Source organism: Sinocyclocheilus anshuiensis, unplaced genomic scaffold (genome assembly GCF_001515605.1).
Source record: "Sinocyclocheilus anshuiensis isolate Anshui unplaced genomic scaffold, SAMN03320099.WGS_v1.1 scaffold1637, whole genome shotgun sequence".
Taxonomy (NCBI): Eukaryota; Metazoa; Chordata; class Actinopteri; order Cypriniformes; family Cyprinidae; genus Sinocyclocheilus; species Sinocyclocheilus anshuiensis.
The window spans coordinates 359,627-373,780 of NW_015540944.1; the positions used below are offsets into that span (position 1 = coordinate 359,627).

Consider the following 14,154-nt stretch of genomic DNA (forward strand, 5'->3'; position numbering starts at 1 on the left):
TTATGAGATGCATTATTTGAATGCTTGGCCAAAGAGATGTGTCTTTAATCTAGATTTAAACAGAGAGAGTGTGTCTGAACCCCGAACGTTATCAGGAAGGCTATTCCAGAGTTTGGGAGCCAAATGCGAAAAAGCTCTACCTCCTTTAGTGGACTTTGCTATCCTAGGTACTACCAAAAGTCCAGAGTTTTGCGACCTTAGGGAGCGTGATGGATTGTAGCGTGGTAGAAGACTAGTTAGGTACGCAGGAGCTAACCCATTAAGGGCCATTATAGGCAAGTAATAATATTTTGTAACTGATACTGAACTTAATAGGTAGCCAGTGCAGAGACTGTAAAATTGGGGTAATATGATCATATTTTCTTGACCTGGTAAGGACTCTAGCCGCTGCATTTTGGACTACCTGTAGCTTGTTATTGTTGTTGCTCTGTAGGATTCCTCCGAATGACTACAAGCTGGTGGTGTGTGACATTCAGCAGCTGTTGGTGGCCATCACCATCCACTCCTGCAGCTCCTCGGGATCTCAGTACTTCCGTATCATTGAAGACCTGATCACCCTATTGGGCTACATGCAAACCAGCAAAGTTCGGCGCACACAGGGTAAAGAAAACTAATACTTTTATATGGCAATGATATGTGACATTCAAACAAAATAGTAAATTCTCTGTTGTCGTTTCAGAAATGGCCACAGCACTGCAGTTCCGCGTGATCCAGGCAGCCATCGATTTCATTAAGACCACGGCCAATCAGGACCCTCAGAAATCCAGCAGCTACGTTCACGTGCCCACTTCACCGCATCACGCGCTACAGCAGAAACGCAAAAGCATCGCAGGTGAGGAGCTTTAGAGGTCAAAGGAGTTGGTGTTTGTCTCACTTATATTTATTTATTATTATTATTTATTATAGTTTCATTATATATACTTTTTAACTTATTTTGAAAAAGTAATGTTAATGTTTTTTGATGGTTTTAGTTAATGTTTCATTCGGGTCCGTTTTGACCCGGAAGCAGCACATAAAAAAAAAATCCATAGTTTTTATTATGGGAAAAGCTTTGGAAATGAAATAAAATGATCAAAATACACAATTTATTATTATTATTAATAATAATTTATTTATTTATTTTCAGATTTTTTTATTTATTTTTTTATTAAGAGATATAACCATTTAAACTAAATTGTTACACCTTTTGTATTCGGGTGACTTTACACATTAAATTATGCAGATTATTTTTTATAAAAAAAAATTTTTTTTACATCTATTACTTAGATTTGTTTGAAATTGTAATGTAAAATACATTTCTTTCCCGTAACTCACACACTTTTTAGGACAGAATTTTGTTGGTAAATTTGAATATGCACGTACTAACACACTATAAACAAACAAAAGATGTATTTCCATATCCATATGTCTGTGTTACATCTCATTCATGTTGTCTTAACCATCAGCCCTGGATGTTACGGATCGCCGTTCATGTGTTTCTGTTGTATTATCATTTCCCCTCACACTCCCAAGGTTCAATGGGGCTGAAAGACTCCATAATTCCCCGTATTCCCCGGCAGCACTACTGTTCGTACGGCCTGATTCCTCTGCCCTCCCCGTTCAGCTTCCTGTCCCAGGATTCCCCCCTCCCCTCCCCTACCGGAGCAAACTCCTACATGTTCCCCTCAGACACAGGTAGCGTTCGACCCTATCCGCAAAAAACAGGCGACAACATCCTGGCTTTCTCAGGGATGTTGAGCGTGTGCAGTGAAGTGATTAAAGCGTGTCTGCTGCTCATCCGCCCAGTGTCCTGGACTACTGGTGCCTGTGTGTGTTATCCTCAATAAACTCCGAGTTGCTCCAGGACTCTTAAGACTCTTCCTGCAACTCTGCCTGTTGATTTATCATTCACATTCTCTCTCATTTACACCTGGCATTAACATCATTTTTTTTTAAAGAAATTAATGCTTTGATTCAGCAAGGATTCATTAAATTGATCAAAAGTGACAGGAAATACATTTATAATGTTACAAAATATTTCTATTTCAAATAAATGCTGTTCTTTTTAACTTTCTATTCATCTGTGAATCCTGAAAAATAAAATGTATCACAGTTTCCACTAAAATATTGGGCAGCACAACTGTTTTCAACATTGATAATAATCAGAAATGTTTCTCGAGCAGCAAATCAGCATATTAGAATGATTTCTGAAGATCATGTGACACTGAAGACTGGAGTAATGATGCTGAAAATACAGCTTTGATTTCAGAAATCAATTACATTTTAACATATATTACAATAGAATACAGTCATTTTAAATTGTAATAATATTTTGCAATTTTACTGTATTTTTTATCAAATAAATACAGCTTTTTTGAGCAGAAGAGGCTTCTTTCAAAAAAATCATACTAGGATGCATGCTGCGTTTCAGGTGTAAATGACAACCTGCCTAGGCTAACCTCTTAATCATCACTTATCTCTCAGTCTGTCTGTCAGTCTCTGTGTATTTGTGTGATTTATGATGCTCTGCTGTTTACACAGTTCAGTAAGCATGTTGTTGTGTTCACTACACGCGTGTTTTTATCAGGTCGGAGGCGGTTCACGGTGGCCCAGTCAGACTCACTGCTGACGCGAATGCGCTCGGTGGCCAGCGATGAACTTAACCAGATGATGCAGCGCAGGATGAGTCAAGAAAACCCCATCAGAGCCAGCGAGACGGAGCTGGTCCAGAGACTGCAGAGACTCTTGGTTCTGGCCGTTAATAGACTCATCTATCAAGGTACAGAATACAAACATCAAATCTGTGATTAATATCTGCTCATAAACATTATCATCCGCTGTGAGCAGCCATTACAAAACACTTGAATGCAATTTACATGCTTCTGAAAGTATATGCCGTACCTACCATGGTACTTTTTTGTTAGTGATAAGAAACAATCCATGTAGACTGAATAAATTTGTTCCACGCTGACAGTTTGTCATTATTCTCCAGACATCAAACATGATTTCTTTGACTTCCTAAACTTTCCCGAGTCTCCTGATCATTCGATGTCTGTGCCGTTACTTGGCGAGCAGACGACCGAAGAGAACGGCTCCAGACCGTCCACCCCGATCCCACCAAGAAACATGAAGAGCTTCCGGAAAGATATTCTCAAAATAATGATGGAGGGCATAAAGATCGGCTTGGTAAGTTACTTACAGTAGACATCAGCATGGCAGCAAATTACCCTTTTTTTGTTTGTTACTGGTTTTATTTTTGGATTCAGCACACATTATTTCAGAGAAATCAAATGTTTAACTCTGCCTTTGAATCAACATCTTTTTAGCTGATGAGACTGTAATCTTTGAATTGTCTTCATTTGGGGGCCTTTCTCAGCAAATATATTTGATTATGTATGATTAAATTGATTAATTAATTAGTGTATTATGTAATTCATTAAATGTATTATTTAAAAAAAAAGTTTTTTGACATCCCTATAATTAATAAACAGCAATATTTACACACACACACACACACACACATATATATATATATATATATATATATTATATATATTAAAAAAATTAAATAAGTAATGTAATTACCCATGAAAACTATGCATTTATCACGTTCAAGTCTTTTGCTTTTTTATTTGGCCATTAGGTATCGCAAAGACTGTTTATTATCATTAACTAAAACTTAACTCAATAAAAAATTTGTTAGTTGAAATAAAGTAAACAGTAACGGAAATAAAATAAAGTATAATTTTTTTTTTTTTATTTCAGCTAGTTTTCATTTAGTTTCTAAAACTAAAACTTCATAAAAATTAAATAGTCATGTTAAAAAAAGGAACAGAATAAAGACAAAAAACAGCCAAATTACTAAAACTATTTTTTTATATGAATCTTGTGACAAGAAAGGATTGTGAAAGTCTATTGCAGTGTTATTTTAGTATCATTGATATACTATTATAGTTTTTGTTCATATTTTTAACAGATTTTATTTTTAGATTTTTTTATTTTACATGGTCTTTGCAATACCTAATGGCCAAATAAAAACACAAAAGACTTTAGCCTGTGATAAATAGGAGTGCTCCGATTGATTGGCTACCGATCGCTGTCGGCCAATAATCGCTTTGGGTAGTTTGATCGGCGGTCAAGGCGGTCAAGGCCACTCTCCTAGAGACGGTGCGCTCAAACACACTCAAAGTGCACACACATAAGGCTGCCTCACATACAGCTCATGAAATCAGGCTTGTGCTGTGTGTAAGCTATTGTGCAGCAATAGCAATTGCCCCATTGTAAAAGCAAAAATGCACTGCATGATCAAATATTCTGGAGAGATGATTATATATTTTTGAAAAATGTCAAAAAAATGCCCCCTCAAATTAAAAAATCACCCAAGAGGGAAATTCCCCCCATTTTCAAAAATGAAATTCAGGCCCTGAATGAATGTCTGTAAAAATCCTGATTGGAACATCACTGTAAATAATTTTACATGATAAAAAGAAGACTTCAAAAAGATCGGTATCGGTGATCGTATCGGCAGATACTGCTTCCTGTGATCGGTGATTGGCTCCAGAAATCCCGATCGGAGCACCCTTAGTGATAAATGCTAATGTTCTTCTGTTGATTCTTTTAGACAAAGTGTCCCTCACTGGCCCTGCGCTCACTAACACGTGTTTTTTGTGATGGTTCATCTCCTCAGGGCAGCACCGGTCGTGGAGGTGCTCCTCGCCAGCAGTGGAAGCGAATCCTCTGGTCCTGCCGTGACACGTTCAGGGTCCAGATCGGCCGCATGCTGGTGCACACGCTCAGCCCCGCCGTTCCTCTGGAGGACAGGAAGGAGGCGCTAGAGTTCGTCCACGAGCAGAGCTACTCAGAGATCCTCAGAGAAAGCCTGAGTCCCGGCCTCGAGGTGAGGGCGCTGCAGTCTGACAAGCTGACATGTTGACAGAAATGGCTTTTTGTTTTTACATGCCGACCAGAGACGGTGTGACATTTTGCTTTGGTTATTTGCTGATCAGATTTGTGTATCCAATCAAAGCACAGCCCACATGCACACTTCCTCTGTTGGGAGGAAGACAGTGACATTTCACTGCTCTGCTTCTGACATACAGTAAATAACCCACAGAAACATTTTCATGATACTGTTTCCATGGCAGCAGTGCCGTCCTTTCTCCATTATACTGCAGACTGGCACTAAAAAGACCATTAACCCTCAGAGACCCAGCATAACAGAACTGCAACATTTGCATAAAGCAATTAACTAACACCTAATTTTGACTAAATGAGGGTAAAAACTACACATGACAGAAGCTGGTACTCTGAAATTTATCACAACAGCAGTTTTGGTGGGAACAATTTTGTATTAATGGCCACAGCTTGCTAAAGGGACGAATGGACAAAATAGTCGCACAAAACACTTCTGGAACAAGTTTTTGACATAAATTTGAGACCTTTTTTCTAAGCATTGCAGAAATGTTTGCAAAAGGGTCTTTTTGCAACTTTTATTTTTGAGTCTATTCATTGAATGGTATAAAAATCAATTATTTTTTTTTATTTTAAGGTGTTTTCTGGGCTGTTTTGTCATTATTTTCATATATATATATAATACTGTATTCGGTTCATGAAAATGAATCAAACTTTCCAACTAATCATTTTTGATATTGAAGGCTAAATCAGAAACACTCTTAAAAGATGGATCTTTTTGATTGGTTTAAAAAAAAAAAACATCTCAAGACACAACTTAATACAAACATCTAATTATTACACAATTTAGAGAAAATGTACAGCATGAAGACTGAAAAAAAACTAAAGGCAAGAATAATACATGTATATTTTAATTACGTAATGTGAAAAATTTATTGTATTTAAAATGTTTTTATATCATTATTTATGAAAATATAGTGCAATTTCTTTTAATTACTGTATCCTTACTGGTTGAAATATATGCGTTTGTGTGCTGAATTGTGTTGTGAATTCAAAACTTGCACTACTGTATCAAAAATAGTGGTGAAACTTTGCAACCGTAAATGCCTATTGTTGCAATCTTGCTACGTTTTTCTAAGTTTTACACCAATGCAAATTTGACATGCCCACAGACATGTTTGAGGGTGAAACAAAAAAAATCATGAACTTCAATGGTTAAATAAAGGGAAATTGGGTTTGGAAATTTATTTATGTTGTTGATCAATATGTTTTATCTTTTATCTTCAATGGATAAATAGCAGAAATAATACTGATATATTGTAAATGCCTCTAATTAGAATTCCTCAAAATCCTTCCTTTTGTGTTGTGTTTTTTATTAGCACGGGCCCAAGCTGGCTCTGTATCTGTACGAGCTGTTACACGATCACAAAGACGCCCTGAGCAAAGAAGAACAGGCGGCTGCCAACACCTTTATGACGGCGCTGAAACTCTGCGGCCCCCGCTGATCAATATGTTTTATCTTTTATCTTCAATGGATAAATAGCAGAAATAATACTGATATATTGTAAATGCCTCTAATTAGAATTCCTCAAAATCCTTCCTTTTGTGTTGTGTTTTTTATTAGCACGGGCCCAAGCTGGCTCTGTATCTGTACGAGCTGTTACACGATCACAAAGACGCCCTGAGCAAAGAAGAGCAGGCGTCTGCCAACACCTTCATGACGGCGCTGAAACTCTGCGGCCACCGCTGCATCCCACCTAGCGCTCCCGCCAAACCAGACCTACTCAAAGCCATCAAAGAGGTGCGCATGGCCAGACACACTCTCTAAGGTTATACGCTGTTTGGTTAAAACAAGCTCAAACAACAGCGCGAGAATGTGGGTTGATTCCCAGGGAATGCATAAACTTGAATTCAGTATAATTGCAATTTTCAAAGTTTTAACATGAACAGACTAACTTAACGTGACTCATATTTGTCAGTCTTACAAAAATGAAACCAGTCAGATTTCTGCTTTCAACAAAATCATGCCATAGTTCAATATTAACTATTTGCATCTATTTGAATTTATTTAAATAATCATATTTTCAAAATGCATTTATTCCAGAAAGAATCAACATAAATCTGTATTTGCAAAAACAAAGACATTTTATTCAGTGAAAAAGTATGAAAATGCTTAAAATATGTCTAGCTGTGGAACAAGCAATATTCAGTCAGTTGAACTGTATGAGACTTAAACAAATTGGATTTATTGATGATACATACATAAAGCTGGTTATTGTGTATTTAAAAACATTCAGTTTATTAGTACAATTACAGAAATCTGACCTGTTTCATTTATGCATGGCTGACAAATATGCATCACATCAAATGGATGAAAATTTTAAATGCATACATTTTTAATTTAGGCCTACTTGTTGTTTGAGTGTGGATAAAAGCATCTTTCAAATGCATACATGTAAATGTAAAACTGGAGCAATATGTAAAACATGTCAAATATGCATGTAAAACTGGAGCAAACACATAGTAATTTATATATTCATTTGTTAGTCTTTTACTTTTATTTGCTGAGGTTGATTCTACTGGTTTCTCGAGTAATAAAGGTCATTTTCTGCACATTTTAGCATTTTAGTTTCCCCCTGCGGCCTACATATAATATTAGTCCAGGTTCGCATGAGCCTTTTTTTGCAGTTTACTTGTACTGTGAATGCTAGTAATATGACTACTTTTAAATAGTCTGTAGTTCTGAACTGCTCAGATGAAGTGTTTGCATCTTATTAATGTTCATCTGAAGCTGTTTTACTATTCCTTATTAAGGAGCAACTGAAATACGAGTCAGAAGCAAGAACCAGCAAAGGAGCCTGGGAAAAGAAGCTGGCTAACACTCAGAGGAGGTGAGCGCTTTGTGAGAAACACAAAATCTCAAAATAACACACGCCTTCGGCATTTTTCTGAGCTCTTCCGTTCTCCGTTTCAGCCTGTTGCAGAGGCTGGATGGGAAGTCGAAAGACATCTCGAAGATCGCCGCTGACGTCACTCAGAACGTGTCTCTCAGGCAGGGCATGGAGCGGAAGAAGGTCATGCAGCACATCAGAGGCCTTTATAAAACCGACCTGAGCGCCAGCCGCCACTGGCAGGAGCTCGTGCAGCAGCTCACTCACGACCGGTCAGCATCACTCACTGGAGCGCCACAACTAAAATAGTTCACTCATGTCATCATTTATTCATCCTCATGTTGTTTCAAACCTGTATGATGTTGTTTTTTCCCATGGAACAGGGCGGTGTGGTATGATCAGTCATCTTACCCCACGTCCTGGCAGCTGGATCCCACCGAGGGGCCCAACCGAGAGCGGAGACGCCTGCAGCGCTGCTACCTGACCATCCCTAACAAATATCTGCTCAAAGACCGACACAAACTAGATGGTGAGCTTCCAGCCCTCTGACTGGAGAAAACACTTAAAACTAGACTCTCTACAGTGTATTTTCATGATGCAGTTTGTTTAATCAAAAGCATAAACAAATGGGAAAATCTTTCAAGAACACGTCTGGGTCATTTTTCACCCCAAAATAAGTAAGTAAATAAATATATACAGTATAAGTAAATTAATTGGTAAATAAATAAATGTAATAAATAATTAAATAAAATTAACAAGTAAAATTAATGAGTGCATAAGTAAATAAATAAATTACTAAGTAAATGAGTACATTTAATAAATAAAATGAATAAGTATATAAGTAAATATAATAATAAATAAATTACTAAGTAAATAAGTACATTTAATAATTCATTAAAATGAATAAGTAAATAAATAAACATACAAGTAAATAAAATAAAAGGTAAATAAGTAAATTACTAAGCAAATAAGTACATAAGTACATTTAATACGTAATTAAGTAAAATGAATAAGTAAATAAATAAACATATAAGTAAATTACTAATCAAATAAGAATTAATTTTAATAAATTAATAAGATAGTAAGTAAATAAATAAATTACTAAGTAAATAAGTAAAATAATCAGTAAGTGAATAAGTAAATAAATCAAATAAATTGTACTTTTTTACACTTTGTGACGAAATGTAAAAAATGTGATCTGCATGTGCTTTCTAGATGACCAAATGCGTATGACAGTAACACAAAATTACCAAAACCTGTAATACCATGGTATTCTTTCAAATACGTTGGAGTGCTGTTTAATCAGAATGGTTTATGAATATGTTAATCATACAGTGTTATCATCAGATACTATCATTGTACCATGATAGCACCGCAGTACTGCCTGTACAGAAAGTGGTTGTTGGAATGACAGAACTTTGCCAGAACTTAAAAACTCTTTTGATGCTGTTGGTTTGATTGGTTTCATGCATGTGGTTTGTCCGTCACAGATGCCATCAAGGCTCCTCTGGCCTTCCTGTTTGAGGACAAGACTCATTCCTCTTCAACCATAGTGAAGGACAAAGCCACCAGTGAGCCCATCAGGTACTCACACAACTCCCGTCTCACTGCACAACTAGTAACTAGTCTGTTTTCAGAGTCACATTGCAGAATTTCAAAGAATTAAAAAACTTCTGTTTAGGTTTACGAGAAAGTGTGTAAGTGTGGCGCCCTCTAGAGAGACGGCAGGAGAGCTGTTGCTGGGTAAGACTCGTCCACCCTCCATAACATCAGTCTTGCATTGGCTGTTAATTGTCGTCACATCTTGTTTTATGGGTCGGCAGGAAAATCTGGGATGTACTTTGTGGAGGATAATGTTGCAGAGACACTTGATAACCAAGTAAGTTCTTTTGCTAAACGTTAGGAATATACGGTTCTATGTAATAGTAAAAATGTATCATTTCATTTATCATGAACAATCTGATCTTTTAGTTTTTGTCCATAAAAAAATTAATTCACTGAATTATTCAAAAATAGGCTTTACCACCTTATTATTATTATAAAATCCTGTGTTATTTTAGTATCATTGATATACTATTATTGTTTTCGTTAAAATTTTAAAGTAGATTTAATTTGTATATTTTGTTTTTCACCTTAGTTTTAGTAATTTTGTTGTGTGTTTTTGTAATTTTTATTATTAGTCATTTTTTTACGACCCCAATTCCAGAAAAGTTGGGAAGTTTTGTGAAATGCCATAAAATCAAAAATATGATATTTGTTCATTCTTTTAAACCTTTATTTAATTGACTAAAATTCCACTGTTTTCACTGGCCAACTTAATTTTATTTGGTAAATATAATCAAATTTTGATTTTGATGGCTGCAGCACACTCCAAAAGTTGGGACAGAGGCATGTTTACCACTGTGTCACATCAACTTTCCTTTTAATTACAATTTTTACAAAAAATGTTAATTGTTTGTGAATTGAGGATACTAATTGTTAAATTTTGCAAGTAAAATTTTTGTCCAATCTCGCTTGCTGCAAGACTTCAGATGCTCAGCAGTCTGTGATCGTTGTTGTCTGATTCTCCTTTTCATGACTGGTCATACCTGTTCAATAGGAGACCGATCTGGACTGATCAGACACATTCACTCTGTGTCTTCGAAACCACGCTGTTGTAGCACATTCAGAAAGAACCTGCCATTGTCTTGATCTCATAGCCATGAACTTCCCATGAAAGACGTCATCTAGATGGCAGTATGTGTCTCTGTACAATCCCAATATATGCCTCCATGTCAACGGTACCTTCCCATAGCATGACAGACGTTTGCTTCTGCAGCTGTCGCTGATGAAAATCTGGATGGTCCCTTTGGTCTTTGGGACAGAGAACAGAGTATGTGAGCGGAGTGGAGCGGTAACAATTTCCCCTCCGCGCTCCAAGCATTCAATAATCACTCCGCTCCAGCGACGCTCCGGGTTTACCATTTCCCACTCCCGCTCCACTCCTCGCTCCACTGATCAGAAACACTGCTCCGCGGCAAAATTATTTCACTATGCTTGAAAAATCAAAGTTCTGTTCAGAAATTATATTAAACGAAAAATAAATGCATAATACTAGAAGAATAGTTTTAACATGGTTTATTGGAACACTAGCCCAAGTCCATATTAAATGACTGCTTAACTCGCTTAGCTTACTTGTCTGTGCAACGTCTCTACTATGGCGAAGCTGAGGGTAGTTACTTCAGAAACAGAAAGAATATGCTGTAACTTTTCTGTTTTTTTTAGCTGATAAATCACAGGACAGCGTTGACCAAATTTTCTTCATTTCTGAATGTATGCGCGCGATCTGTACGTTATGTGCGAGCTTGTGTGTTCTGTCCGTGTGCAGCAATGTAGCAGCACATTAGTTTCGAGCGGAGATTAACAAACTACAACTTACAACATGCTTTAACCTTCCGCACTCGTCCATCGCCATTTTTAACCTTCATATGTGATCCACATATCTGTCAAGCTAACTAATTATGTTTAATGCATGAGTTGGCATAATTTGTGCTCGTGACGGAGCGGTAGTGAAAACCTCAATGCTGCGACTTTCAAAAAATCCGTTCCTAGCTCCAGGCAAAATCACTCTGCTCCGCTCACATACTCTGACTGAGAACTCGACGTCCATTGTGGACTCATCTGAGCACAGCACACATTTCCACTGTCTTTTTGACTATCTGAGATGAGCTCTGGCCCAGAGAACCCCGCGGTATCACTGCATAGAATCGATGTATAGCTTTCTCCTCGAGTAACAGAGATTCAGGTTGCATTTATTGATGCAGCGGCAGACTGTCTTAAGTGACAGTGGTTTTCTGAAGTACTTCTGAGCCCATGTGGCTCTATTTATTATCGCAGCATGACGGTTTCTCATGCAATGCCATCTGAGGGGTCAAAGGTCACACACATTCTCTGAGGTTTCCTGCCTTGCCCTACACAGACTGAGATTTCTCTGGATTCCCTGAATCTTTTCACAATATTATGTATGGTAGTTTGTTAAAAGTTTACTCAACTATTACTCAATATTGTTCTCAGTATACAGTATATACTGTGTATTTTTATGCTTGTGGGAGTATCATTTATTTTTCTCCTAATGACAGCTGCAATGCTATGCTTTATGGATACAAATGAGAGATGGATACAAATGTGTGCAAGTGTAACTAACAGTGATTTTATTTATTATTTTTTTTAACTACTGTGAAGTTACTCATAACCTGATATAAGTTTGGTCATCCCTCCCCTAATAGATTTGATGAGGCATATGTATGTTTTAGAGGTTGATAATGTGTCTTCACACCAGAGTCCACACGGAGAGACGGAACCGGCCTCCTTCTCCTGGACGTATGAGGAGATAAAGGAGGTTCACAAGCGCTGGTGGCAGCTCAGAGACAATGCTATGGAGATCTTCCTCACCAACGGCAGGACGCTGCTGCTCGCGTTTGATACCTCCAAGGTAACGACATCGCTGTCAAACACATGAGCATTAGCTGCTGAATGATTTATTATGTGCAATTCAGTAAATTCCTCTTCATGTCATTCCCATGTCAATTCTGCCCAACTCTAACGTCCGGTTTATCCTCTCTCTGGTCTCCATCTCAGTTCCGCGACAACGTCTACCACAACATCCTGAGCTCAGAGCTGCCCAACCTGCTGGAGTACGGTAACATCTCCGCCCTCACTCACCTGTGGAGCTCAGGACAGATAACCAACTTCGAGTACCTCACCCACCTCAACAAGCACGCGGTACCTATTACCAATTCACCTGCTTACTGTGAACTTTCAAAAAGTTTAACATGGATATTCTATAACCTTTTCACTTTTATTTTGCTTCTGTCCCATCTTTTTTGGAGTGTGTTGCAGCCATCAAAATCTAAATTTATTTATATTTACAAAATACATTTCAGTTGGTCAGTGAAAACTTTGAAAATCTTTTCTTTGTACTTTTGTTAATTAAATAAAAGTTAAAGATAATTAACAAATCACAGATTCTTGATTTTATTGCATTTTACAAAGCGTCCCAACTTTTCTGGAATTGGGGTTGTAATATGTCTGTATAGTATTAGTTTATTTAGTTTGTTATTTTAGTACTTCAACTTAAATTAAACAAAAATGAGAAATGTTGCCTTGGCAACATAAAATAAGTTATGCCTTTTTATTTTATTTCAGTTAATGTTTATTTTATTAGTCATTGTTTAGTTCTAGTTAACAATAATAACCAATTTTCTTTTTTTCCCCAGCAACTAAATAATGTTTTTTTTTAATATATTATTTTATTCATAATATATATATCCCGTCTTCCCCTTCATCCTGCGAGACTACACCAGTGAGACGCTGGACCTGCAGGACACCTCCATTTACAGGTCAGAACCAACCCCGCATCAACATCGTTACTGTATTTGTGTGGTGTTTTTCGGTAGTGATAGCCTGATATACCTGATATTTATCAATCCCATATTTTTTTTCCATATATTATTGTAAATATTTTATATTTAAAATATTATAAAAAAAAACTGATACATTTCATATTTTAGATTTTATTTTTTTAATTATATTTAAATAGGTGACGGCAAGTCACTGTCTTTGTCACTGAATCATTCATTCAGTCGATTGGTTCAAACAGCTGATTCATTCAGGAATGAAGCAAGTGACTGTTCAAAAAGATTCATTCAAAAATTATTATTATTGCGCTATGTTTATGTGCGTAGGCTATTGAATGAATAAAACATAGAAATCCCTTTCATTTCCAAAAAAATTCTAACCAGTTGGAGCTGGAACATCGTCCCCCCTCGAAATTCACTCCCCGGACTCCGTCCCCTGCGTTCCTCCCCCATTTCCAGCCCTGGTTAGTGTAGCAAAACCATGGTTAATTTGTTGTTACCATGGATTAACTATAGTAACCGTTTTTTTTTTTTTTTCTTCATTTTCATAAAAATGGTTTAAAGGATGAGATGTGAAGGCCATGGTCCTTAAACTTTTAGATTTTGTGAAAACCTGTATCTGAACTGTAAATCATGCTTTTTGCAATAATTTTACAGTTTAATGTTACCATAGATACTGCCATTCCCTGCTTATATGGTATTCATTTTATTTGTGCAGGTCTTAAAAAAGGTTTCAAAAAGTATTTTTCAAAAATGTGAGCTTTAATATCCTGCAGAAACCCTGTATGTGCTATAGTGGTTACTGTTCTTTAATTTTGATCACTGTGTTTTCCACAAAATAAAGGTTTTTGTTGAAAATATATTTGTATGTAGAAATAGAAATGTATTATACTAGGGCTGCATGATTAATCGCATGCGATATTTAATGCGCATCTTGTCAGAAAGCCGATTCGGAAAGCTTGTCAGCGATAAATCTC

General features: G+C 36.8%; 1 protein-coding gene across 1 annotated transcript in view; it reads left to right on the plus strand.

Moving 5' to 3' along the window:
- LOC107689764 (lysosomal-trafficking regulator-like) overlaps nucleotides 1–14,154 on the plus strand; it is a 105,407-nt gene that overhangs the window by 76,522 nt on the left and 14,731 nt on the right. The window contains exons 28-43 of the mRNA XM_016487908.1: nucleotides 434–600; nucleotides 680–832; nucleotides 2,567–2,758; nucleotides 2,972–3,165; nucleotides 4,667–4,876; nucleotides 6,515–6,691; nucleotides 7,705–7,781; nucleotides 7,865–8,053; nucleotides 8,165–8,310; nucleotides 9,272–9,365; nucleotides 9,463–9,524; nucleotides 9,605–9,660; nucleotides 12,100–12,252; nucleotides 12,399–12,569; nucleotides 13,086–13,159; nucleotides 13,954–13,960. Of these exons, the coding sequence (XP_016343394.1) occupies nucleotides 434–600; nucleotides 680–832; nucleotides 2,567–2,758; nucleotides 2,972–3,165; nucleotides 4,667–4,876; nucleotides 6,515–6,691; nucleotides 7,705–7,781; nucleotides 7,865–8,053; nucleotides 8,165–8,310; nucleotides 9,272–9,365; nucleotides 9,463–9,524; nucleotides 9,605–9,660; nucleotides 12,100–12,252; nucleotides 12,399–12,569; nucleotides 13,086–13,159; nucleotides 13,954–13,960 (2,122 nt within the window). The remainder of the gene's footprint in view (nucleotides 1–433; nucleotides 601–679; nucleotides 833–2,566; nucleotides 2,759–2,971; nucleotides 3,166–4,666; nucleotides 4,877–6,514; nucleotides 6,692–7,704; nucleotides 7,782–7,864; nucleotides 8,054–8,164; nucleotides 8,311–9,271; nucleotides 9,366–9,462; nucleotides 9,525–9,604; nucleotides 9,661–12,099; nucleotides 12,253–12,398; nucleotides 12,570–13,085; nucleotides 13,160–13,953; nucleotides 13,961–14,154) is intronic.